Raw genomic sequence first — 27,156 nt, 5'->3', positions numbered from 1 at the left:
GCTTCGTGAGGGCTTCGTCTCAGCTTCAGCTAAAGAGCAAACAGACAACAGCTGTGTTTGCTTGAAGTATCAACCTTGAAGCTGAAAATACGGGACTTTATCGCCACTTGAAATTCAGTAATATCGTTTTAAAAAGTTATCTGAAACCATTAAGGAAATGAAATAGCTGTCATTTTACATAACCACAGAAACGGGCGAGACGCAAAGGAGAAATAATAACAACATCAAAACCCGGCAAACAAAGAGGTCCCCTTTTCAACGGCATCATTTTTCCTCCATATTCTATAGTTATGAGTCATGTGGCCGTCGAAAATGCCCACGGTCTAGAACAGCAGGTAAGCTGTGTTTCTTTTATGTCTTAAATGTTCGCTTTAGAAGTAATGTAAAAAAACGGCGGTGGTAAACATTAGCTTGCCGGCTAGCCTGGGTCTGCTAACAGTATGCTATTGTGCTAGCTTAACGTCGGGTGCGCTGCTTTTGTTCGCGCACACGTCTGACAGTGGCTGCGGAGCATACGACATGAAAAATGTTTTGGCCCCTCTACAATCTGACCAAGAATGCCTTTATTGAATTGCATTCTAGAAATAAAACATCAGTGTTTGCTGCTAGATTGATCGGTGTTCTTTAAAACGAAGAGCTAAATGCGAAATGACGCACGAGTGGTTCCTCTGGCCCCCTCATGTGAACACATGAAACGCACCCCTCAACTGTTACGTCCACTGCGCTTGTCTTGCAGCTCGATATAATAATAAAATGGAGGTCAATGTGGCTGGAACCTGCGGGTCTGCTTGCTACACAAACAATGCGGCGTGACTGTCGCCCTCCCCGGCTTTTAGATGATACGCAGCATTTTCCAGACTTCCATGTTTTTATGTTGACTGCGTCCCGCTAAGAGATGGTCATTTCTTCTGCGTCACCAGCAACGTAGTCTATCTGTGTCTGGCTGGATGGCAACAGAAAAGTACTGCATGTACTCGGTTGATATTTTGGAGAGCCCCTATTGGGGAAAAATGTCTAAGAAGGAGTGTGATGCGCAACCTAGGCCCCTATTTCAGCGACTTATACATCCTCATGAGTTTAGTTGGCTTAAGCTGAATGTCACCGCCGCCACCCCCCAACACACAGTTAGATTTTTGGTAATGAAAGCATTAAATACAAAGTTGTTCTTTGGACAGCAGTGAGATTTGACGCACCAGCATTGCATCTCAGTATCCCAGACCAGCTGTGGCTGGGTGCAGTTTGCTGACATCATCATGATAGGAATTCAGCACGCTGGAGCTCACATCTCTGTTTCCCTTTCCCTCGCTGTCTTTTTTTTGTTTTGTTTTTTAAGTCTGCTGCAGAATACAAAAATAAAAATGACTTCTAGTTTTCTTTTTCATCTCAAATCTGAGTACTCAAACCAGTCCCTGCAAACAAATTTTTCACACTCCTTATTATACAGAAACATTTTTTTAAAAGGTAGGCAGCAGCTCTCTGTGTCACCTACTCTTAAGGATAAGTGGTCTGTGGCCTCAAACACAGCCTGCCTAACAATCTAAAGACTAGTTTCCACTTATTTGGTTTTACAGGCATTCTTAATTTATGGGACTAAATGTTGCTTGGGTGTAATGGAAAACTACAGAAAGAAACAGGGGAACAAACGGTATTCGAGAGGAAAAATATTAACTTGGGGTTCGTGATGGTGGATACATATAACAGTGACACTGAGCTGTCTTGTAGCATTAGCTACTGAAAACCTAGACAACTGAGAACCAATAGGGAGATTACTACAGAAATGCTACTCTGTTTGTGTCTATGATGGAGAAAAATCAACTTGTAATGCGACCAGTTAATGTAAGAAATGGGCAGTAATAGCTTTGATAATTCATTCTGTTAAAATGTAACTTAAAGTTTTAGGTTGCTTGAAGTGGGTCAGTGAGTCGTTTTCTGTTTTTGTGTTTTGTTTTTTTTCCCCCCTCTAGCTCGCTGTCCTAGACTTGAGCGCTGCAGACGGACAAGGTGGCGGCAATAGCAGTAAGCAGCCTTTGTGTTTTTGTTAGAATTTTTCATTTTGTCATGATAAAAACAAACAGGTTTAAAAAAAAAAAAAAAAAAAGTGACTGCTGTATGTCTGCATGTGGTACAGTGTAAATGCATCCCTGGTGCTGTATGGTGATACTGAAAGCAGATGTTTCTGTTAACTTAAAATATGCATGTCTTTGGTTTTGAAGAAATTTTGTCTTTAAATCTTTTATTATTCATTAAACACGGTGACTTTTCAGTTACATTATCTATTTTTATTTAAGTGCAGAACATCTGTTTTTAATACAGTGACATTTAGTTGCAACCATGTGAAAATGAATATTTGCATATCACCTTTAAGTTTTTCTTTACATTATAGTTTAATAATCTTTTGTCATTGCAGTCATAATTTGGCGGTCAACCTTGAAATGGTTAGTTAGATTTGATTATAAATGCAGTGTGACGTAAGCACTGACTGATTTTTGGCTGTCTGTCTCTTTTGCAGGGCGATACATACCTCCACATTTAAGGAACAAAGATGCTTCCAAAAATGGTGAGTAGGATCCACTTAACCTTGTTTCCTATAAAGAAAAATCTGAATTGTGTTTATTTTTAGGCCACTGGGAACTCCCATCACTGATTCCTACCAAATAAATCATTTTCATTTTCAGCTTTCATAGCTGAATTTCCGTGTTTTCACTGATTGATTAGTGAAATCCATCGACATCGTGATATTTGATGTGATGTGCGAAGGGCAGGTCGAACTGCGAAAGTGCACTCTCATTGGCTAATGATTTGTGATTGCCAAGTACCAACGAGCGTACCCTGGATAATGCTCCTTTGTGACTCTTGAAACAAATAAAATTTAAAAATGGCCTTTAAGTTGTGTTGATTGTGACCTGAAGCAGGGAATGTTTTAGTGAGGTCACAGAGAGGGAGCTGATGTCAGGTTTTCCCTATATGGCAAATAAAAAGAGTGCAAGTTTAAAGCACTTCAGGTCTGGTTTTGCTTTTCAGACACAATTTTCAGCTCTGTCCATCTTTATTTCTCTATGGTTAGCAGTCGGTCTCCTTTATCTGTGCTCTGTTTTTTAAACGTTACTACCACCTATGGTTGATTTTTGGAATAGTGAGGAAAACATAGTATTCTAAAAGACCCCACACTTGTAACTCTACAAAGTATCTCTATTATATAAGCATCTGTTTTTAACCATGAGTTACAACTGGAATTTCATCTCCTAATCCAGCAGGAAATGCCTTTGCTGCTGGGCGACAGGGTGGTTACACCATCGCGCCTGCAGCCAACTGTAAGTTCCTCTCTGAACTTCTGATTTTCTTGGATAGAGTTGTGCAGAAGTTGGGGAATTGGTCTTTTTTTTTAATATTGATTTTAGAGTTGTTGTTGTTTTTTGTAAATTGACTTATTGATGAGTTCATAGTGAATGCCTTAACATTTAAGTGCGGCTGCATATCGGAAGCAGCAGCAGAAGCATTTGAAAGTGCTTCTTTGAGTTGGTTTAATCATTTTGACCTGATGCATCTAATTTCCTACCTTTTCACAAAAGTACATTTTTCATTCAAAATTAATTTGATAGATGTCAAAAGGGCTAAAATATAATCGCTGGTGTTTTATTGGTATGCTGAAACAACACTATATGGACAAAATACTGGGCCACCCACACATTACACCTACAGAAGCTGTTGATCATACCATGACGCTCCCAGCGCAGTTTTTGTGCTGATGTTAATGCTAGAGGAGGTTTGCTGAGTCAGCAAAGCCTTGGCGACTTTGCGAGTTCTACACCCGTGACAATGGGACTGAAAACACTTGAATTTAAAAGATGTAAGAGGTGTAGCCAAATACTTTTGCCCATATAGCATGTATTGTCAGCGCTCCACCAATAACAGCAGTGATGGTCATGAAGACGATGTTCCTGCAGGTGTGATGGTATTTATTAATTATTTTGTGCACTGTTTCCTCTCTGCAGACGGCTGGGACGGCACGCGCAACAACTTTGTCAACGGCTACCACGACAATCGCATGACGGGCAACTCATTTAACCGTGGCCCGCCTCGCATGGAGCGGGGAAGAGGTGGCGTTGGAGGTGGTTACCGCAACAACAGGGGTGGAGCCTTCAACCCCATTAACCCAGCACAGCCAATGGGCTTTGCTGGGTATGAAAATAAAGGTGCGATTCAGTTTTAGTGCTTCCAACATTTCTTTTACTTAACTCGTGCATCCAGTATGTGTTCATTTACCTGCCCCTCTACTACATGAATGACTGGATGTGTCTGCTAGCATACTGTCGAAACCTGATAGTTTTGTGGGGTTCTCCTTTTAGACGCAGGTGGCTGGAACACTGCCAAGGACGCCTATAGCAGTTTTGGCAATAACCGTGGAAAGTCTGCTTTCTTCAATGACAGAGGCAACGCTAGCCGAGGAAGGTGAGTGGATCACATACAGTGTTGAAAGCTTACGTTCAGCGTCAACAGAAAATTCCCATGTTTACTATAAAAGCTAAAAAACGATCCTCTTGTGAACCCTTAAAATGGTTTATTATTACCCAAAAAATGTTAAGTGGAGAGCTGTGGTTCTATAATTTGGAGAAAGTTGCCTCATTATTCATCATTAATGTGTGTGTGCTGTGTTCAGGTTTGAGCATGGAGGATTTGGTAATGGAGGAGGAGGAGGAAACAGCCGCTGGGTGGAGGAATCCAGAGATGATGGAGACTGGTCCAAACCAACCCCTCGCAACGAACGCCTTGAACAGTGAGTCTGTGCTTTTGAGCCGCTGTGGGAGGTGTAGTCTACTTTCTAATTTATTGTGATTTATTGTAAGATCAGGAAATTTCAGGTAAACTTTGCAAAAGATGTTAAAAATTAGAGCACAGAATTAGATCATTAGACTAATGTAATTTCACTATTAGACTGTGTCTGAGTCATATTGTTGGGATTTCATTGGTTCTTGTGTAACAGAGTAAAACACAGGAAGGTGAAAGCAAATTCTTTGATGTTTTGTTATTTCCAGTTGTCATCTTAATGACATTTGTTCTGTAACTTATTTGCAAGTTTCTAGTCTGATGTCAATATGGAAGTATCTTTAACTTTGTCTGTTATGGTTCTGCAGCATTTCCCTTACCTGACACATAATAAATTCAAATGGCTGACCAGCCCCAGTAAAAATAATGATAGGTTTTTATTCTTTTAAAATTCGTCATTCAGTTAAATTATCCCAAGAAATTGCTGCAGTTACTCTGAGCAATAAAGTTCCAGAGCATTCGACTAACCTTTGCTGTCTCTCTCCGTAGTGAATTGTTCTCTGGCAGTAACACTGGGATTAACTTTGAGAAATACGATGACATTCCTGTTGAGGCCACGGGACAGAACTGCCCTCAGCACATCGAGAGTGTGAGTTACTCACATTGTATCAGATACCAGCTGCACTATTGCTTTTCTTTGCTCTTTCTGTACATGTTTCTGTGTTTGTGATCTCAGTTCCAAGACGTGGACATGGGTGAGATTATCATGGGTAACATTGCTCTGAGTCGCTACACCAGACCCACTCCTGTCCAGAAATACGCCATTCCTATTATTAAATCGAAGAGAGACCTCATGGCCTGCGCACAGACAGGTAGCGCACAAACATAACAAAATATTGGAATTGGGTTGATGAGATGAACAGCAGAAATGGATGAGGCTGTCCTTGTGTGTTTCAGGTTCTGGGAAAACGGCAGCATTCCTCTTGCCAGTCCTCAGCCAGATCTACACTGATGGACCAGGAGAGGCCCTTAACGCAGCTAAAGCATCAGGACAGGTAAAAGAGGAAAATCAATATTATCTAGTTAAATACAGCTAATTTCATCATGGCCTTAAAAGGGGGAAAACAAATGGTTCAGGTGCTGTGGGGGATTTCATGGTAAAGTAATTTAATTAAAGCATATCCTCCAGATTAAAAAAAAGCATTAATTTCGGGCACGTGCACAGTTCTACAAATGAATGGGTATTGTTCATATGCTACCACAAACGGTGAACACGAGTTTCAGTCACTGCAACAAACAAGCAGACCTGCTTAAGTTGATCTTTTTTGATACCAGTAGTATACTAGACCATCAAAGAAGAGGCAAAACAAGCAGCAGTTAAAGAAAAGCAAAACCCTTTTAGACACAAGTCCTACCTGTCAGCAGCCATCTCGATATGACACCTGGCACCTATTTAGGGAGTTATTTTGTCTAATTTAATTTAAGCTGTTATTGAGAAAGAAAATTATCAGCAGGTAAGTCTGATTTTAAAGGTTGTCTTTTTTTCCTCGGGAAGTTTTTATTCTGCCAACTTCACTGTTGTTGAATTATTCCATGAACTTTAAATCAGGAATTATTTGAGTGCCATGTCTCTGATAATTGTCAGGTAATTCCTGTTACACGAGTTCTCCCCTAATTTACATTGTGAAACCTTTAGGGGATTTTTGCTCTCAGGAGTCAGACTAGTCCCTGATAGGTTTGCCACATGTTCTGTGTATATGTTTGAATTTAGTCTAGTTTCCAGCCCGCTCATGGTGCGGCCTCAGTTTTCTCTACTTTCAATCACGTTTGTTGCTGTGAGACTTAAATGTTGTGTGTTGTGTCTTTGCTGCTTTGCAGGAGAATGGAAAGTATGGCCGTCGCAAGCAGTACCCCATCTCCCTGGTGCTAGCTCCCACCAGAGAACTGGCACTGCAGATATATGATGAAGCAAGGAAGGTATTTAAACACATTAGTGTGTAATAATTTTATTTAATGATGTGATTTTTAAATTTGTGTGTAATTGTTAATACGTTGTATTTTCCTGTTAGTTTTCCTACCGCTCCAGAGTGCGTCCCTGTGTTGTGTATGGAGGAGCAGACATTGGCCAGCAGATCAGAGACCTGGAGAGAGGCTGTCACCTGCTGGTGGCCACTCCAGGAAGACTCGTGGACATGATGGAGAGAGGCAAGATCGGACTGGACTACTGCAAGTAAGACCTAAACGGGAGGAGTGAGTGATGGGTAAATGTCTGTTGTCACTTTTTCTAAATTTCAAACTCTTTTCTTCTGTTTCCTTTAGCTACCTGGTCCTAGATGAGGCTGACCGTATGCTGGACATGGGCTTTGAACCACAGATACGGCGCATCGTCGAACAGGACACCATGCCTCCTAAAGGCATCCGACAAACTATGATGTTCAGCGCTACGTTTCCCAAAGAAATCCAGGTATATCTTCATTATCTGCAGTAATTGTGATAGAAATTGGAACTTTTCTTCTTCCTCTTCTTTTTTTTTTTTTTTTGTTTTTTTTTTTGTTTTAATCTGCCTGTTACTAATAAAGAAAAGTGCAGCAAGCATTCACATGGTGATCAGTGCTTCATTTTAAAGATGTAAAATTTTCCATCTGTTTAGTCAGACGGCACAAAACAGTTGTGTTAAGCACATATTTTGCTCATCCTGCAGATCCTAGCTCGGGATTTCCTGGAGGATTACATCTTCCTGGCGGTGGGCAGAGTGGGTTCCACCTCGGAGAACATCACTCAGAAAGTGGTGTGGGTGGAAGAGAGCGATAAGAGGTCTTTCCTCTTGGACCTGCTAAGCGCTACAGGTGAGCCGATCTCAGCTCAACTGCCACATGTCCCAACACATAACATAAATACTGATTGCAGCCTGAGTAGACTTATCTGCAATTATCTCGAGCCACACACACACAGTGCAATTTTATTTCCCGTCTTATGGTCATCATCATATTGTCATCCTCACATCTCAACCAATACATTACTGTGTTTCCCATGCTTAGCACAGTGTAATGTCCATCAGCACCCTTTGTCTTTCAGTGAAAATTTCACTTAGATATGTTTGTGTGTGAAATTAGGAAGATGTATACCTCTAGGCTGCACTGAAAAAGGTTTAAAACCTCTAAATTAAAAGATGCTCTTTCTATATTTGTGGTAGTTGGCAAGAAACATTGTTTCCTGGATTATATTTGCCTCCAGACAGCAGTGGTCTATTTTTATAACAAAATATCTTCTTCTTCAGACTGAACTTAAAAAAAAAAAAAGAGGATTTTTATTTGTTTGTGGCTGGGAAAACAACCTTATTGTTTTGTTAGTGATTATATGGCAACATTTTAAACCTCTGTTAAAACAGCAATATCAGACACACAAGCATTGCTTTCAAACTGGAGTTTACATGTCAGTGGTTTGTGGTTTTATCCCAAGCCATCCCAAGTGAGGTACAGGACAGTACTGGAGACAACATAGAGAAACCTGGTAAGATCCTCAAACAGGAAACTTTTATCTGTCATTTCATATTTTAAATAATTTTGCTCGACTTTACTGTTCTGTTCTCTTTTTTTTTTTTTTTTTTTTGTGGATGGAGAATCTCCTGTTTATTACGTTTATTTAGGTTCTGTGTCCCATTTCACACGTCGGGTCCCCTCATGTGAAATTAAACATGCCTGTTGTTTGATTTTATAGCTTAAGGTTGTTTTTGTGTCATCTTTAAAGTATGTTGCTGTGATGTCTTTAGGTCAAACCCATAGCTTTAATGGAGAGAGTCTGGTCATGTTGTGTTCTTGGTGTTGCCGTGTATCTAACTTTTGATATAAGTGTAGGTCAATTGATGATGTTGATGCGGGAAGAATACAGTGACCAGAATCTTTCCATCAGTGCCTCTAGTGAAATCTGCATGAAAACACATTGCTGCTGGTCATTTTACCCACACTGCACCTCCTGCTGCCTGTTGCACTGTTTTGCTCATATAACAACATCTGCTGTAAAGTAATGCTGGTAGATTTAACCCTGAAACCTGCATGTTAGTCACCCCATGGACTGACACACACGTGTATATACATGTAAACATATGATCTGTATACAGGGCTGCTGCAACAAACCCACTAACTGATGAGCTATGGAGGATTTCATATACAATCAAGGGCGTTGATTTATGTATGCATGGCAGCAGAAAACCGTTCACACGTAAAATTGTATGATTCATTTAGATGCTAACTGATCCCATTGGCTAGAAGGCAAATCAATCTCATGTAGTGGACTGAGAAGCTTAAAAAAGGTCAGTTTAGCAGGCTAGCCCATCAGGGATGAATTTTAATTTATGTGCTTGGTTCTCATAATTGCTCGTGCACTTAAATTCTATATAATTCCAGCATGACTGTAACTTCATTATTTGTGCTTGTTCCACAATTTGGTCCAGTATGTCTGCTACATAAAGCCAGAGTCATAGTGGCGCAGGATTATTAAACTCAGTCTTTTATTTAGTCCAAACACAGCGCAGCCCTACAGTTGTTTTATTCTTTGTAGCATTAACACCCAGTGTTTCCCCTCTTGGTTGACCAGGTAAGGACTCATTGACCCTGGTTTTTGTGGAGACCAAGAAAGGTGCAGACGCCTTGGAGGACTTCCTATATCGGGAAGGCTACGCCTGCACCAGTATCCATGGTGACCGTTCCCAGAGAGATCGAGAGGAGGCCCTGAACCAGTTCAGATCAGGAAAATGTCCCATCCTGGTGGCTACAGCGGTCAGTAAAAACTTCCTGTTGGTTGCACGTTACGGTAAACCACAAGAGGAACCATTCTGTTAACTGACAACCACAATCGACATAAAAACTGAAGGTGTGAGTTTTTAAAGTATCTGCTCCTGTTTTTGTGATCTCAGGTAGCAGCTCGGGGTTTGGACATCTCCAACGTGAAACATGTTATTAACTTTGACCTGCCAAGCGACATAGAGGAGTACGTCCACCGTATTGGACGTACGGGACGAGTAGGAAACCTGGGTAAGGCTATAAGTAATCTGATTTAAGGGAAGCATCCTCTTGATTTAGGATGAACCCCATTTACTGCTCTTACTTATATTGCTTCAAAAAATGTCTCCTGTTTTTAAGTGTTTTTTGGGGGTTTTTTCTGTTTCCTGTAGGGCTGGCAACATCATTCTTCAATGACAAAAACGGGAACATCACTAAAGACCTCCTGGACATCCTAGTAGAGGCCAAACAGGAAGTTCCCTCATGGCTCGAGAGCCTGGCCTATGAACACCAGCACAAGAGTAGTAATAGAGGGCGCTCTAAGAGGTACACACACACACACACACAGATTCTGTCTTTAACTTGCAAATGTTTGTTTTTGTTATAAGTATTAAAACATTTGCTGGTCTAATCAGAATCCCTAAACACTGATTTATTTATTTTTCTTTTATCCCACAGGTTCTCTGGCGGGTTTGGAGCACGAGATTATCGTCAGACTGCTGCAGGAGTCAACGCCGGAGGGTTTGGAGGACGTGGAGGAGGACGCAGCCAGGCAGGACATGGAGGAAACCGTGCCTTTGGAGGAGGTGAGGCTCTGACCTTTGGATAGAAATTTATTCATTAATGTAGGGCAGGGGTCTCAAACTCGCGGCCCACGTCACCTCTACTTATACTGATGTGAAGAAATATTTTTTTTAATTATTATACGAAAAATTATTTAATACGACGGCAGAGTGTTACAGGCATGGCCCTTTAAGACTGTAGCCTCATGGGCGGTGTAGTCCGTGCTGCAGGGAGACTGTGTGGGACCGCCCCTCCCGCTGTGTCTGTGTGAGCGTGAGGGAGGGAGAAAAAGGAAAGTAGAAAAGTACGAGGTGCTACCGAGCAGAAACGGGAGATGGAAGCATGTAAATATAAAAATAACCACTGCAGCCAAAAAGAGTGCCGGACGAGCCCAGTTGTAAGTACGCTATTAAGATTCGACTGTACACCGTGTTCGTGTTTTCCTCCGAAACAATAAAGTTCTGCTGGAGCAGCCTTTCAATGCCTCTCTCTGTCTCTCGCTAGCAAAGTTGACCCAGACAGTAACGCTAGTTCTGGCTACGAGCCTGACACGGAACCCAAAGTATTAGCCAGAGGTGTCCTTACCGCGGTTCGGAGCCGCGGACCTGGCCGAGATAACAAGAGACTGCAAACATGTTGAGGGCTGTGTTAGTTCAGTGAGAGATTTATTTGGAAGGAAAACAATTTTTTCTTGCAGTCGAAAACTAATGTGTACGCTTATGCCTGCATTTTTATTTTGTTAAATACAAACAAAATTGTAACAAAAGTGCTGCCAGCTGTTTATTTGGTAGTTCAGTGAAACTACTGTACTACACTGCTGAGTGACTGTCGTCTGCTCGTCAAATACATCTCATTGCAGTGTTGACCCTGTGCTAACTTGCATATGACAAATGAAACTGAAAGGCTTCAGATAGTTGAGAGTGAGAAAAAAATTGCGTTCATGTTTGCAATTTTGTCTTGTTACACAATATTTGGAATTAAATAAAACAAACAAAACACTACATTTTAGGAGATATTAGTGGGTGTTTTCTTGTTTGTTTTTTTTGTACTACTTGGACACTAAAGTGGCCCTCCAATGAGATGATGGTGCCAGAAGTGGCCTGCGGCTTATTTGAGTTTGAGACCCCTGATGTAGGGTGATTATTGTGCACATGATTGTAGTCACATGATGTTCATTGTGTTGCTTTTTACTGGGCCCCCCAGGATACTCTTTTCCCGTTTTCTGAGAGCTTGTATAGAGAGAAATAAAAGAAGAGCACTTGAGTTTGCCATATATTGTTGTACTTTTAATATATTTTGATGGCGAGTCGGGCAAAATATATTCAGTGCGAATTATGGTTTTACAGAACTGCACATTCGGGATAAATGTTTTACATCAACACTAATTTCTGACACTTGGGCGATGAAATGCTACAAAAGTTTTACTTGTTTAAGAAGCCTTTTTTTCTCTTCCCTTTGTCTTCTCAGGCGGCTTCAGCAACTTCTACACCAGCGATGGCTACGGAGGAAACTACTCACACTCTCAAGTTGACTGGTGGGGCAACTAGGTTTCTCCATCCCTCCCTCGCTCATCCCTCTTTCCTCTTCTCACTCATCCTCCATTCTTTCTCCACATCGACGTCTGCATCCCATCTGTCTTGTTACCACCATTAACCCCAAGAAACCCCCATGCATGTTATTAAACTATTTATGCTCATTTATGTAGCTTCCATCCCCATCCTTCATGTCTTTTAAGTCGTTGGAAGAGTTTTCTTGTGCTTTCTATGTCCACCTTTTTTTGTTTTGGTAAATTAGCTTTTCTCCTCTTGAAAAAGACCACATTATGAAGAGATTGTTGAATTTTAGTTGTTTACTTTTTAAACACTGGACACAGGCTTACTTGTTAGCTTCCAGCTAGCAGCCACCTTAAGACCATTTTCCCTCTGTGACACATGTGTGCTGGTAAAAAGACCTGGGTGTTTAATTCCCTGAGATTTCAGAGTGTGGGCTTCTTCAAAGAGGGGAAAATCCTTTCTTTATTTCCCCCCACCTTATATTTGAGTTTGATTTCACTGTGTTTTCGTCTGCATTTACACTCCCCGCGTGACCTCTTGTCATCTTTGTATTTAACGCACGGCCATGTTGTAAATCGCTGGCCAAAAACTTTTCTAAAATATAGCTATAGGCAGGACATAAAAGCAAAACATGTCTGCGTATAAATTCAAAAATACTGGCCTTCACGTATTGGAGGCCACAGAAACAAAATCTTTTCTTTTTTTCACCTTTTTTAAAACATGAAACTTTATCGAGGTCTGACACAGATGTCTAACAAAGAGACGAGCGGCTGGACAAACTGAAATGGCGCTGTTGGCCATTAGCAGTGAGGCTAGCAGACAGTCTTAGGACTTACGGTTGTTACTGCAAATAGCATTTTTTTGGTTTGTTTGTTTAATTTTAAGATAAGTGTTTATGGAGAATCATTTGTTTCTGTACTGTGCCTTTAAGAATTTAAACTTTGTCTCTTATTTCCATTGTTTTTATTGCCGTAATACGTTAACTGTCCACAAGTATTGGCCCACGGTGACTAAAAGTGTGTATTCAGTGTCATTTGTTGGTTTAAATATGTTTTCTTTATTTTTATTTGGAAGGAAGCAAACTAGGCTTGAACTAAATCAAACCTTGGCAAAAAAAAACTAAACTAAAACTATGATGAGGAAACTCAAAGCATTTCCTTATCTGTCTATTAGAGACTGAGCTAATTCCCCAAAGCATATAACCACTGTAAGCATATTTGTGGATTACTTTACTCACTCTGGATGAGTAAATATAAAATGGGTCAAAAATTGCATTAATCGTACTGTTAAAGTCAAAGAGCCAACGAGCATGGCCGACCACAGTGGCTGTATGCTTTTGGGAACCCGAGTCCTACTCATTGACACTTGTGTCACATCTATAGCTCAGCTTTGAGCTTGCAGTTTGGTTTCTCAAAGCCATCTTGTCACTAATTGTTGGGTCACTGTGTGCCACTAACAGGGCCAGCAGCAGTCACGTTATGTTGTTCCTCCCCCTCTTATTATCCAGATATGTAGCCGTAAATGTCAAATTCCTCATAGCTTGCTGTAATTTAAAAAAAAAAAAAAAAAAGCCAAAGTCTGGTGCCACTCGAGTCATATTAAATTACTGTAACCGCTACACAGTTTGAAACACCTTTGCTTAGAAAACACTACATGGCTGCTGCTGAAAACAGTTCCCAGATTGTGTCGGTGTCTGCGGCCGTTCAGCTGACTCTTAGTGCCATCATGCTCTTGGGAATCTACCGCTGCTTTTAACCACAAACATTGAAACCCTTGTTTTGGGAGAAGCTTTCTCTTGAGGGGGGAAATACGCAAACTAAAAAGAGGTCCAAATTTTCTCGCTCACTCTATCCTGGAGAGTTGCATGAAGAGTCTTCTCTAAAAGTAGTCATTCCAGTTTATTCTGTTAGGTCTTTTAAGCTCTGTTGAAGTCGGGCGTTAAAAGTGAAGAACTGGATCATCCTTACGAATTAATTTCACTGCAGAGACAGCTTGGGGCTTCCCAAGGAATGCAATGCATCGTATCTACAGCACGTTTTAGCCACATGTGCAACTGTAATCAAGCACAAGATCGCTCAAAATCGCGTCTCGGTCCAATTCCTCCTTATACTACTGCTTTCAGTCAGCAGATAGTGTTTCTCAGTGTTGAAGTCACTTCCTCGATGAAATGTTTACAAAACTAGATTTCGGCCAACGCGCACAACAGCCGTACACTGGCAGCATATGATTGCTTTCAAAACACTTACCACCCAGCCCACAGAGTTCCCAGATGGGCCACACTCCTACTTCTTCGCACTGATGCACGTCCACTCTCCAGAGTAGTTTGCTATCTGGACTGGCAGTCTTGGCAGCTATTACAACGTAATCACCTTCTGCATGCATGACAGGTCCCAGCACGTGCTGCACATTAATAAACGATGACAGCGTCCCGCCGCGATTGTCGAATGTGAAACCCAACTCGGCTCAGCACAGTGAGAAACTGTCAGGGTAAATTGTGCTTGTGGAAAAGTTGCTGCACAGAACCGATCACATGCATTTAAATCCTTGGTTATCCCTACTTGGCTCTGCTTTGCAACCAGGCTTCAAGGGGCCTGTTGACCCAGGATGTCCATGTTTCGTCCCTGATTGAACTTGAAAAGGGATCTCCGCTGAACATTTGGATGGTTCAGTGGTAGAAATCCAATCCTCCTCCTACTCCCACCCCCCCAAACTGGGCCTATTAAGAGCCAAAAAAAAGCTCTGTTACTCCAGTGTGGGGGTGGATTAATTTAGTTATGTTTACATGTAGAACTCAGATTAAATGTAAATAGTTTCAACAGAGAGGAATCTCCACAGAAAAAGAATGTGAAGTTAAACAACACTTGGTGTGCATGAGAGTCACACTTGATCACTCAACACTAGACCAAGACGGGTCTGGTGAGCTTAGCACAGTGGGCAGTTTGAACACCGCTGACTAAAGTTCGAAGACAAAAGCTTGTATTCTTTCAAGAGAATACACACGTCTGTATAGAAATAAATTCACCCAAATTAATGCGCACCAGGTGGATTAACCCTCAAACTGCCCACTGACTCTGACAAAGCAGGACCAAGACTGTAAAACATATTCAAGTGTTGTTGTTTTTTGGTCAAGAAGTTTCAAATGCCAAGCAGATGAATCCAATTCTATAGCAGGCTTTAATTATGTTGCAGTTATTTATTTTATATCATAGTTTGTTTGTTTGTTTGTTTGTTTGTTTTTTCCTGCTTTTGATTTTTTGCCTCTTCTAATCAGTCTTAAGCTCCCTTTCCCTCGGGTTACATTTGAGGGGGACGTTGGGGAAACTTTGTTTAACAGCATTTTTTTTTCCTTAAGAGTTTGAAGGGGTTAAAGCAGTTAAAGCAGTTGGCTGTTCATTTACTAAATATACAAAGTAGATTTTTCCAGAAGCTTTTCTGGTGCTAAAAGACACCAGTCAAATATAACTGTACGATATCTCACTAAGCCTGGTCTGACTCAAAATGAGGGGCCTGGAACAATGCTGCATTCAAGGACGGCTGTGGAATGATAGAATTCAGCTGTACTCCTCGATGTCCACCTGTCCCTTTTATGCATTTACAAACGAACCAAAAACAGGAAATTTGAGTTTTCTTTTCAGCTGCTGTTACAGCGCGGGTCAGATAAACAGTTACTGTCGCAGCTGTCACTAAGTTTGAGACTGCAGTCTAACACGGGCTTAATGACTATGAGCGGTGGTTGAATCGGCGATTCAAATGTTGACCAGAACTGTCAGAGGTGTCCCAATAGATGATTTTTTTTCTTTCTTTTTTTTAAAGCACCTGTTTACTGATCAGCTTTCTTCTTGAGGTCATGAAACATTTTATTTTCTCCTGCAGACTTCTTGTAAGAGCTGTTGCAAAGCATTGAAGGAATGAAAAAGCAGGAAACAGGACAGCAAGTTGCTAATGACAATCACAGAACTCCCTTCACACACAAACAGAAGTCTTTAAGTTGCACTTTCACACCTAGAGGTTTTATTAAATAGCTGTCTTGCTGGCATTGTTATAAAATCAGCTTCAACCTTTAAAACTCTGTAGGAGGAACTTTACTGACTGAACTGGCAGTCGGATACTGCTGACTGATATTCCCTGTGTGAAAGCATTTCTTACTTGAATCAGTGGCTTCTGCTGACCATAAGCTTAATGTAGTCCCATTTGTTTTGTTACCAATGCTGCAGGCATGCGGCGTCGCAGGCGAATCCATTGAGTGGATGTGGTTGCGTAGATGTTGCTGTGCCTTCTGACAAGCGCTTGGCGGCACATTGAGAATCTGTTAAAAAAAAAAAAAAATGAAGGAACCGGTGAACCTTTTTAAATGCAGTGTGACTTGTGAGAGTAAAAATTCAGTTTACCTCTTGCTTTGTAGATCAATCGTGTCAAATAGTGTTGTTCATAAATATGCAATGTATTTCAGTGTTTTTCTAGGGCAGGCTGGTTTTACCTGTCAGTCGTATTTACCATTGAGCTGTGTTAGAGCAACACTTAAATACCACTGTGCCCCCAAATTCCTGCGTGGAGGGGGGAAAAAACCCTCTGAACTTTTACCCCAAGTGCAATAGAGTTCAGTAACTTGTGGCTTGCTTTCGCTGTGTGGTCGCCACGATTCTCTGCATGAGTTTTCTGCTCGAGTACAAACTGGCACATGTGAAATAGCCCAGAGTTTTACATGTGAACGGTGCCTTTTGAAGTGGCTGAATCACTAAAGACTGAAATTTGTTGGTTAGGGCTGGGTATTTCAAACTATTGCAAAATTTTTGATTATTTTATTTAAGTGTAGGAATGTTTGCTCGGTCAGATGCTGTAATGATGCGGGATAAAAAATTAAAACTTTATGTAAATGCTTAAGAGCTTTTGACTCGGAACAATTCAGGCACATTTTTTACTGACTGACAGCTGATTCCCGGTGCTAAAACTTGGACATGTTGCAGTTTTGTGCCGCTAATGTTACGTTTTTGAGAAAATATGAGCAGCAGGGCATTATGGATAGGAATGTAGATCAGGCACTTTATCTACCGGGTTGGTCCTCACAATTACGAATTCTGAAAGACTTCATTTTTTTTTTTTTTGGCAAAATACCGCAGAACTCTTCGTCTGCTAATTAGCAAATGCTACCTTGGTAACATGCTTATGTAACATGGTAAACAGTGCTACTGTTACATGCTAACTGATCATCAGTGTCTTGCTAGTGTCACTGCATGTACCTGTAACTATCACACACGCTTTCAGCAGTAAACAAAGTTTAAGAAAAAACACAAAAGTTTGTGTCATGCAGAAAATGCTTTGTTTACTTCCTGCGAAACTGATCCAGCACTTTAGTTCTTTTTGTTTTTTTTATTTCCCAAAACCTTCTGATGCCTTAAATGAAGGGTGATACCCAGCCCTAATGGAGCTGATAGCAAACTTACCTGTGATACAGACAGCACTGATGGTCAGAGAACAATTAATGGTGCTATGCTTCCATTGCTGCGGCCTGCAGGGCCCCCTCCGTTATAGAAAGACCACTGAGTTTTACACAAAAGACTTCAACAAAAGTCTTCTGTAGCACACGTCCTTTAATCCTAAAGAGGTACGACTGAGAGTGAGTGTGAAGACAGTGTAGAGATGTTAAATAAGAAGTGTGTGTGTGTGTGTGTGTGCGCGCGCGCAAAGGTTCTTTGAGAATTTTTGTTTTTAATTTTTTTTTTTTTTTTTTTTTGGGGACCAGGTGGAGTTCTAGTTAACAGCAAAGGTAGGATTCAGCTGTTTGCACACAGAGTTCTTGAGTCTACTTTCACTGCAAGTTTGTGTAATTTATCAAGCATTTTTGAGAAATATTTATTTTTCTATGCCTAATATAAAAGCTGATATTTTACAAAGTGACTTGACCAAAAGACAGTAAACAAAAACACTGGCACTTGAATGTTGAATGTCATTGGTATGAGTGAAAAATTTCTATTTTTCTGGGGTAGTGTGAGCTTTTTAATGTTAAAGATGCGACGTGGGGGAGCGTTTCTCCGTCAGCGTCTCACCATAGCAAGGCTGGGTTTCAACAGTGGTTGTAATTTTCAAAAATCACCTGCATTTCATAAATACAGACGCATATATTTTGTGTAAGACCATTTAAAAAAAACCAACAAACAAAAAAAACAACAAAAAACCCTAAAACCTAGCTCCTATGCTGTGTGCACATCTTTTCTTTTTTAACTGGGCAGTTTTTGCAGCCACGGTTCTTCCTTACATTTTTTTATTTAACTTGTAAGAATGAAACTGAATTTTATCAGGCAAATCTGGCCCATGTATCTGATCCTCAAGTCCCACTTTGAAGTCTTAATATTGGCATCTTCACTTTTACCATCTTGATTTAAAAAGAAACAAACAAAAAAACAGATATGACTGAGACTGCTTGCTCATTGGCTAAAAATTTGTGAATGATTACCATTGGGTGTACCATAGATAATCCTTTTTGAAGCATATTATGACCAAGATTTACAAAATAGACTTAAAAAACATTAAAAACTGAATGAGTGACTGAGCCCATAACTCAGCAGGAAAGCGTTCTTTTAGCAAGCACAGCTATCGCCATCTGGTGGTCTTCAGATAGAATGCAGGTTTTAGGCACTTCTGTCTTGGACGTAGCTATTGAGTCAGAAAAATGAATCTGTTTTATACCTTCTATGATCAGCTTGTTTAAAAACCTCTGAAAGCCGGGGGTTCTCTGGGGGTGGAGGTACTCGCAGTGCTTCCTGGTTATCGGCCATGCTAGCAACATGGCTGTGACGTGCTAGCATCAGCAGTCCACGACTTAGTCTAAACCTAAATAACTCAAAAACTCAATAAATAACCTTCATTATTATTTGTTGTTTTCATCCTGTATTACTTTTGCCCGTTGGTTTATACATTTTTAGCACGCTAGCACTTACCCTACCTTTTAGCGCTAGCCATCATTCTATGTGGCCTAAAATCTGCTGAATCTACGCAATGTCTATGATTTTATTTTTGGCAGTATTCATGCTGTCATTCCTGAAAATTCCGATTTCAACTAAATAGTCCAGTCAGTTCTGGCAATTACAGTTTAAAGATGCCACAGTATCTTGTGTATCCCTGCGTAAAGCTCAACACCAGTGTTTTCCAGCACTACAGTACTCTTCTCCCAGCTGAAACCTCCAACTTCAGGTCTTCTGTTAATGTGTAAAGATGTGCATGTGGTGTAACATGAAGGTTCGAGGTGTACCACAGATTGTTGATTACAGCCGATGTGATGGCGACACGTTACGAGAAACAGCCTCCACTGGTTACCTTTAAAGTCACATTGGACTCAGTATCACATCCGCAAACCTGTTTATGCGACAGGCTTCATTGCCAATAATAATCAACCATAAACAGCCATTTTTAATCGGCAAACAAATTGAGAAAATACCACCGTAAATGCCAAGGTTTGGATTAAAAAATAACAAGTTAACGATCAAAGACCATTTTGTAAAAAACGACAAAAACATGCAGTACAAAAAAAGTGTCCAGATTTTCTCCAAGTCGTTTTATTTTTCCTTTTCTTTGTTGAATCTTTACACTTTTCCTTCTCGTTAATACCCTTGTTGTGAATGTCTGGCAAAAACAAGTGGCGATCTTTAAAGTCTTCATAACACAGACTTAACTGTGGTTCTATTGCTCCGTTGTTGTGGTTTGCATCTTTTCAGGCGTTGGCGTGTTAGAGCTGTCACGGGTGTTTCTGGCCAATCAGAAATGGGGATTTTTTTTTTTTTTTTTTCCCTTCTTGCAGCTGATCAGTATTTATCTGACCTGCAGGAGAGACAGAGTAATATAACGGACATTTGTACTGGTGGTCCTCTAAGCACAGACCCACTGTAGTTACACAGGGACTGATTGATTTGTCCAAAGACTGTATCCTCAGCAATCACTGACGCATATCAGACGTTGGTGAACCATTACTTTACAGCCTTTTGTATGCACAAACTACATTTTGCAACACAGTAATTGTATTTTTTGTCAGGGTGTCGTGAAAGACACACAAAAACAAAACACTTTGTGGCTTTATTTCAAGTTCAGTTTGTTAAAGTGATCTGAAATTCAGATGCTGAGGTGCATTTAGGAACGATTGCTGTTCTCTTAGCGAGCGAACTGAAATGAAGCCCAGTGCTGTCGTCATTACTGAATGGCCAGACCCCATAGTGTGGACGGGCAGCTGCACCAGCCTGGTAGTTAGTATTTGCTTATGTATTAGTTTAGCAGATGTGCACGAAGAGCACTGCACGAAGAAAACAAAACTGTGCAAATATTCTGATTTTACCACAAATAAAGGTTTGGATTTGCAGATGTAATCAGTGGTTTTGGCTTTTGTGTGTGTACGTGTGTGACTTTACAGACATGGAAAAACACAAACTGTGAAGTTATTAAAAAGTGTTTATTTGAATATAAATACATTCTACAGCATCAAATTATAAAAACAGTGTGCATAAAATGCATCTGACAGGAATGATTGGGATTCCCTTGTTGTCCTTAAAACACAGATCATTAAAAATCATAAACAACTAATTTGAAATCTGAAGTTGCACCTACATATTTCTAACTTGGTACAGAGCCTTGCTGACTGGTAGCAGAGGATGACTCGAAGCTGTTTGCTTTCTTCAATAAGCAGATTAAAATGACCTGACAGCCACGTTTCTTAAAGTTGGGGTCAAGCTTTGTGTAGAACAACAGAACAGCAGCCTCTGTAACTCTGAATAAAGCTGCGTCCACACAGGAAGTGATTCGCAGTGATGCTGTGACGAGAGACCGTAAAAAGTCGATGAGATCTGGCAAAAGTAAAATTGCTTAGAAACCTTTCTCAACTTTGATGCAAGCAATTGAAGTGACTAAGTGCAAAATACTGTTGACTAACATACAATGGGGTGTCAAACATGAGGCCTTGGAGCCAGTTAGGCAAAGACTCCAAAGATCTTCCTCTGTGGCCATTCATGATACAAAGTAATGAAATATTTTTTAAAAAAAAAATTGTTTTGTTTTTTTTTTTTTTTTCAAGTCAACAGCAAAGAAAAAAAATTAAGTGAACAAAAACTTTGTCCAGAATGTACAAAAATTATAAAACTGAGCTACCAATTATTCACATTTCTTACGGTTTAAGCCCAAAGAGTTGTGCTGACAGATCTTTGTCATGTAGAAAAACTTATTTTATTAACATATGAGGCATTAAGTGTGGAGTTTCTCTGATCTAGTTGTCTTCTGATCACAGTATTTGGCCCACGATGTACAATGGCAGACATCCGTTCATTAGAGGGTTATCTAGGAATTACCTGCATAACCCTTGTTCTCTGAAACCTGTTCCATTATGTAATGTGTTGTTCCAGTCTGGGCCAAACGGCAACCAGAATATTTGCATTAACAATCTTAAAGGAAACACATGAGATAAAAGGCTGAGGAAGGTCAAATCAGTTTCTTCTGGTCTCAAAATGAGCCTCTTGGGTTCATAATCCATGTATACTGGAAATAAGGCACTGAGTCTGTGCTACCTACATTAACAGAGATCATTGCTATTTCAGGCCATTTGGTAAAAGAAGGCTAAAGTTAATAAAGCCCAACTTAAAAATCTATTCTTTCAATCCTGATTATTTTCTGTTGATGAAAGCCAACAGGAAAGAGGAGTCTTAATTTAAACTGTTGTGCCTGCACTGCATACTCAGCCAAACGCAATCAAAGGTGAGGCGTTGCTCTTCCCCTCAGTTTTTCTTACTGCGCTGACACTTTAACCTGTTTGTCTGTACGACTCCAGGATCCTGCCAACACTAAATGAAAATGTTGAACCAATCAGAGATTAATGTCCCTCAGCCCACAGTGTGCAAAAATATAATTTAAAAAAATCACAATGAGCAGGACAAGACACTGTTCATATCAGCTAAGATTGTAATTACTATGAAGTTAAGCAATAAAGTGCATTAATTTCCAGCTGTAGGTCTGCTTTGAAGACTCTCGCCTTGGTTATCTGGCACTTCAGGTCCTGTTGCTCAGACTGTCTTAACTCAGAGACGGCTGAGAATGAAATGTTCTGCAGAGTAAGACTGATGCTAACTGAAGTATTCAGTGTTTTGTTCATTGAGCTTTAAACCAGCCATGATGGCCTCTGTGCTACATAAATATCACGTGAAATTACTTGTATGGAAAAAAATTTAAAAGTCTCTTCCTGTCAGTCAAGATTCAGAGCTGATCGGGACCACTGTGGTGGTAGCATTTTCAAACTCGCGCCTGATTGGTGGTTGGTTTTCGCTGATGTCTGACCAGAAGTCTGGGTTGTCTCGGTACCATTTCACTGTAAAAACAAGAAACGCATGAATCACTAACACACCATACAGGAAGGGAATGTGTGTGTGTGTGACTGTACCTGTCTGTCTGATGCCTTCAGTCCAGGACACCTCAGCTCTCCAGCCCAGCTGCTGCAGCTTCTCACACTTGATGGGGTAACGCAGGTCGACCCGAGGCCTGGAGAGCAGAGGTCAAAGGTTAAAAGTGGACAAGAGTGTGCTTTTAAGGTCAAGATGTCAAAAGACGGAGATTTTGAGTCTAAAGCCAAAGTGGAAGGCCTTGGCTACTTCCTGGAATTCTCCCCTGCTTTTGCCAGCTCTTTCTCTACTTACCTGTCAGGCACAAACTCAAGCCAATCATTTACTTCAGATTCTGGCACTTTCTTGACCTAAACAGAACGAACACACCTTTTGGTATTCATTTAATTCGCTTACTTCCTAAAAACTCCTGCTAAATGTTTGAATAAACAGTTCCTAAACCCACCATCCTAACAAGTTCCCTCGCCAGCTGCATGATGGGAATCTCACAGCTTGTCCCCACATTGTAGATTTCTCCCACAATCCCTTTCTCCAGAAGCAACAGGAAGGCGTTTATGGCATCACTGACAAACAGGAAGTGGCGGGATTTTGGAAGGGTTCCCTGGATAGTGCTGCCGCAGAGCAAACACACAGAAACGGGTTTAATTGGATAAGCACTTCTGTTACTGTGAAACACAGACCGGAACGACAGCGCTCGTTTAAACAAACCCACCATTTCTTGTCCATCTGTAAGAGGGTGAGGAACCTTGGAATGACCTGAAAGATCAAGATGACAATTTATATTAAAAGCTTGGTGGCAAAGAAGAAGATATGTTTAACTCTTTAAAACCAGTTAAATCTTTGGAAGGAACTGAAAGTGAAAGTCTGATTTTTCTGTCCCTGCATTCAGTTGTAGTCAAATGTAAACACACAGCTGATTGCAGCATTTTTAAACCTGCAGGGTGAACTTTTGTCTCCCCCTTGTGGCAATGAGAGTAATTACAATAACCTTAAAACAAATCTTTAAAATATGTATCACTGTAGATCAGGGGTGGGCAATTCCAGGCCCCAAGGGCCGGTGTCCTGCAGGTTTTAGATCTCACCGTGGGTCAACACACCTGATACACATGATTAGTTTGTTACCAGGCCTCTGGAGAACTTCAGGACATGTTGAGGACCTAATTTAGCCATTTAAATCAGCTGTGTTGGTTCAAGGACACATCTAAAACCTGCAGGGACACCGACCCTCGAGGTCTGGAGTTGCCCACCCCTGCTGTAGATTAATCTTGCACAGATGACATCAGTGTGACCTGATGTTGCTTTACATACATGAAAATAGTTCTACATACAGCTGCGCAGATATCTTATATACAGCCTCAAATCTTAAACTGTACAAATGGAGCATATTTCTGCAAAATTAGCCACTAAATGTAAAATGGGTGTGCTTAGTCATGATACTGGACCTTCTCCGTGTACTGCCTGGGCCCGTAGATGTTGTTGCTCCTGGTAATGATGATGGGAAACTGGTAACAGAGCAGTATTCAAATGACAAAGATTAAAAAAAGTCATTCAGGTTTTAAAATTAAAGGGACAGTTCACCTCAAATCACATTAACCACTGGCCTCTAGTGCCATGTATCCATGTAGATTATTTTGATGAGAGTTGCCCAGTTTTGAAGTTCTCTTTCTTACAAGAATACAAGCGCAACTAGTCTGCAACAACAGGGGACTTGACTTATAGTTGCCAACTGGTTGCATTCTAGTCATATTCCTGTAAAACTGGAAGGTTGTGGAGCGCCCACATCATTTTGCAGTTACATCGCTTTCCTGCAGCAACGACATCACTATTTATGGAAGGATTTCTCATCAAATCGATAAGTCTCTGGCTGGACTCTGAATATAAGGACTTAATGTGAATTTCTATGTATGTAGACAGCGAAAGTTAACTGCTTCATGATCACTGATTGCAATCAAATGCCAATCCGACCGGGCTCAGTTGTAGACTGATAGCAGGCTGACTCGATCTTATTGATGTTTTATTGCCATCTAAATGCACCAAAGTATCTTTAAAGATGGCATCTGACTACAATCAGTGGCCAAGCAACTATTTCAAAGGCAACGAGCTCCAAAGTTCATGTCATATGGTCACAATAATAACGCTGTTTTCACTACTGTGATTGTTAAACTGAGTAACTAACATCCAAGCCAAAACTGAAAAATCAAAAACTAATATCTAAAGTCATTTATTTGGTTTGGAAGCTACTGGCCCATCTGTATGGGTTTACCTTGTACTGGTCCCAGTACGATCTGACCAGATACTCTGCAGCAGCTTTAGTAGCAGCGTACGGATTGGAGGGCCTCACTGGGCTGCTCTCATCAAACACCTGTAGGGGACAAACATCAGCGTCACTGCCTGATCCATAAAGAAAAACAAAAGCACGAACCAACAACCCCAATCTATCCACTGGCCTCATGCAGACTGGCTCCGTACACCTCATCGGTGCTGATGTAGATGAAGCGCTGTGGCTGGTGTTGGGCCTGATGGGCCGCTCCCAGCAGAACTCTGGTCCCTTCAATGTTGACCTGCTGGAAAGTGGACGGGGATTCAAAGGAAGCCTCTGACAGCACAGAGAGGAAGGAGAGAGGAAAAGAACTTTAACACGAGAGCTGAAACTGCAAAAGCTCCTGTTCATAAGAACTGCCCGAATAAGCTGCTGCTCACCGACGTGAGTTTTGGCTGCCAGGTGAAAGATGACGTCGATGTTTTTGGAACTGAAGATGTGGTTCAACAGCCGCGGGTTACACACATCCCCCTGTTGAAGAAAAGAGTCCAAATGAGTAACTGTGCACCCGGCACAGTTAAAGCTCAACTGATGATAAATCCTTCAAATTACACCTTATTTTAAGCATAATAAAACATGTAATTATACAAAAGTAGCATTAAATTACATAGACATCTGGTGTCAGTCTGGGTATTCTTGACCTGATGTGTTTATTTATCAGCGCTCACCCTGATAAAGATGTAGTTCATTCTGTTTTCAACGCTCTTCAGACTCCTGGGGCTGCAGCAGTAATCCAACTGGAAGAGATCAGACAGTGAGACTTGCCACAGTGCACACAGCAGACACTAGCTGCAGCTTTGCACGTCACAAAGACAACAAACCCAGTGTTATATTTGGAAACGGAGTGAGGGGGGGAAAAGAAAATTAAGACTTACATTATCCAGGTTGATAATTCTCCATTCCGGGTGTCTGTGGACCAGCGAGCACACCAGATGGGAGCCGCTATAGGAGCAGAGAAATTTGAGACAGTTCATTTACGCCCCACTGGTGTTTATCTGGGCAGAGACTCCATCAGCCCACACATGTCTGTGCCATTTATGTCAAGAAGACGACATGAGCTGACCACTTTGCATTGCCTATATGTAAACACTACAGAAATCACATCCCACAAACAGAGATTCCTTCATTTGTTAGTGAGATAAAACCATAATAATGAAATGAAACCTGATTTGTGAACTGAGCATTCCCAAATTTTACATTTTTCTTATAATAAAAGGGAAAACTTTGCTTGTTCCTCCATTTGCCGTTAATAAACCTGTCTCTATGTGTTTTTTATGTCTAATATCTTTGCTTATATCGGTAAAGAGGCTGTATTAAACAGGATTTGCTAAGGGGTTATATTTAACACAAAGAAATCACCTGTTATTGTACCTACATTATAAATAATCCAGTCCATTTCAGTCACTTCCAATATCTCGAAAGAACTCTGATTTTAAATTTGCTGCAATTTCTGCTGCCCACTTGGTCACATCTGTTTTGAAAAAGACATTTTTAATGCCAATAAGACTTTTTACCAGGATAAATAAAGGATATATGGAGATCACTTTGCCATAAACTGGTTCCAGCTTCTGTGTTGTCACAGGAAGTTCTTTCTTGACAGATTACAGGCAAAACAAGAAATTTACAAGTGTTCTGAGTGCTAACTACACATTAACACTCATCTGAGCATTTGGCTCCATGTGTTTGTGGGCTCAATTCTCAGTCTGCCATAATATTTTGAAATATACCCCAGGACTGAAACTACTACTCCAAGACTTGTGAACAGTTACTCAACCTGTAGAGACACCGGGATGATTTATAAGATAAGCCAGAGTAATGTTAGTTCGTTTGTTTTTTACAATAAATACTTTTTTCACTAATAAGATTGTGCTTATTTCTTAGTAAATAACTGCTATTGCTAACAGATGCTCCTTTATTGTTTACCTCTGTTTCACCTGTGCAAAGGTTTTCCTTACAGGTCCTAGTCTTGATAACTAAAAGAGGAACCACGGTCAGGTCTGTTTATCAAGCTAAATGCTAAGTTCGTAATGTTATTTCAGCTTAAGTGTACACTGATATGAAATACGAACGCACATGAATCCAGAGCCTCCAGTCACCAGAACAGTCCTGTTGAAGTCCATTTCCCGGTCTTCCAGCAGCTGTTACCTCACAACATGTACTCCTACAGGTATAATAAAAACATATTTTCCGACATCAAGCCTGGAAGCTAGCTATCCTAACGGAAACAGCAGAGCTTTATTTCCTTCCATAACAGTAGCCGGATTGTGCGACAGTCAAGGGCTGCTTCACGGCAGTGTTGACACGTTGAAAGCGGGCGGGTCATTAATAGTGTGTGTACTAGTTTCTACTCTCTGATTGGTTGTCCTACATGACGCAGGGAAGTTAGCGCGATGTGATTGCGTGAATCCCGAATCAATCAAACTGTCAACGTAGACCTGTCGGCAAGCGAAAACCAGTCAAGTCCTCTTAAATAAACACATATCATCCGGTGGTGCTTTCCAAAATAAAGGTCATATCGAGTATTTTAACCTATAACACTTGTGTGTGTTGCGTTTAGTTTTGTACCAAACTTAAATATAATATTATTTCAGGTG

General features: G+C 40.7%; 2 protein-coding genes across 7 annotated transcripts; one reads left to right on the top strand and one right to left on the bottom strand.

Annotated features, from left to right (window-relative positions):
• On the top strand, positions 1–20,229 carry LOC146360812 (ATP-dependent RNA helicase DDX3X-like). Of its 5 annotated transcripts, none has more exons than XM_084920637.1 (20): positions 1–335; positions 1,965–2,016; positions 2,510–2,557; positions 3,255–3,311; positions 3,993–4,193; positions 4,347–4,449; positions 4,658–4,774; positions 5,314–5,413; positions 5,501–5,636; positions 5,722–5,819; positions 6,643–6,741; positions 6,834–6,994; positions 7,084–7,228; positions 7,466–7,610; positions 8,224–8,274; positions 9,358–9,539; positions 9,677–9,794; positions 9,935–10,088; positions 10,221–10,348; positions 11,793–20,229. In XM_084920637.1, the coding sequence occupies exons 1-20, from the start codon at positions 291–293 to the stop codon at positions 11,870–11,872; spliced, it is 2,220 nt and encodes a 739-aa protein (XP_084776763.1). In that variant the 5' UTR covers positions 1–290; the 3' UTR covers positions 11,873–20,229. The 5 variants fall into 5 exon arrangements, with proteins under 5 accessions (XP_084776763.1, XP_084776762.1, XP_084776765.1 ...); XM_084920636.1 differs by having other exon boundaries at positions 3,252–3,311; XM_084920639.1 differs by lacking the exon at positions 3,255–3,311.
• A 64-nt stretch (positions 20,230–20,293) lies between these two features.
• tgds (TDP-glucose 4,6-dehydratase) lies at positions 20,294–26,862 on the bottom strand. 2 transcript variants are annotated; one of them, XM_084920642.1, is made up of 12 exons: positions 26,636–26,861; positions 25,438–25,504; positions 25,231–25,299; positions 24,943–25,033; positions 24,690–24,838; positions 24,506–24,604; positions 23,685–23,744; positions 22,955–22,998; positions 22,688–22,853; positions 22,537–22,592; positions 22,284–22,381; positions 20,294–22,211 (listed from the first exon to the last, which is right to left on the bottom strand). In XM_084920642.1, exons 1-12 carry the CDS (start codon positions 26,680–26,682, stop codon positions 22,093–22,095), a joined length of 1,065 nt encoding a protein of 354 aa, XP_084776768.1. In that variant the 5' UTR covers positions 26,683–26,861; the 3' UTR covers positions 20,294–22,092. The 2 variants fall into 2 exon arrangements, with proteins under 2 accessions (XP_084776768.1, XP_084776767.1); XM_084920641.1 differs by having other exon boundaries at positions 20,294–22,381; positions 26,636–26,862.
• Positions 26,863–27,156: the final 294 nt, after the last annotated feature.

The sequence above is a fragment of the Perissodus microlepis genome, chromosome 23 (genome assembly GCF_051167445.1).
Source record: "Perissodus microlepis isolate ML-2025 ecotype Zambia chromosome 23, ASM5116744v1, whole genome shotgun sequence".
In the NCBI taxonomy this organism is placed as follows: Eukaryota; Metazoa; Chordata; class Actinopteri; order Cichliformes; family Cichlidae; genus Perissodus; species Perissodus microlepis.
This window is presented reverse-complemented; position numbering and strand designations above follow the sequence as displayed.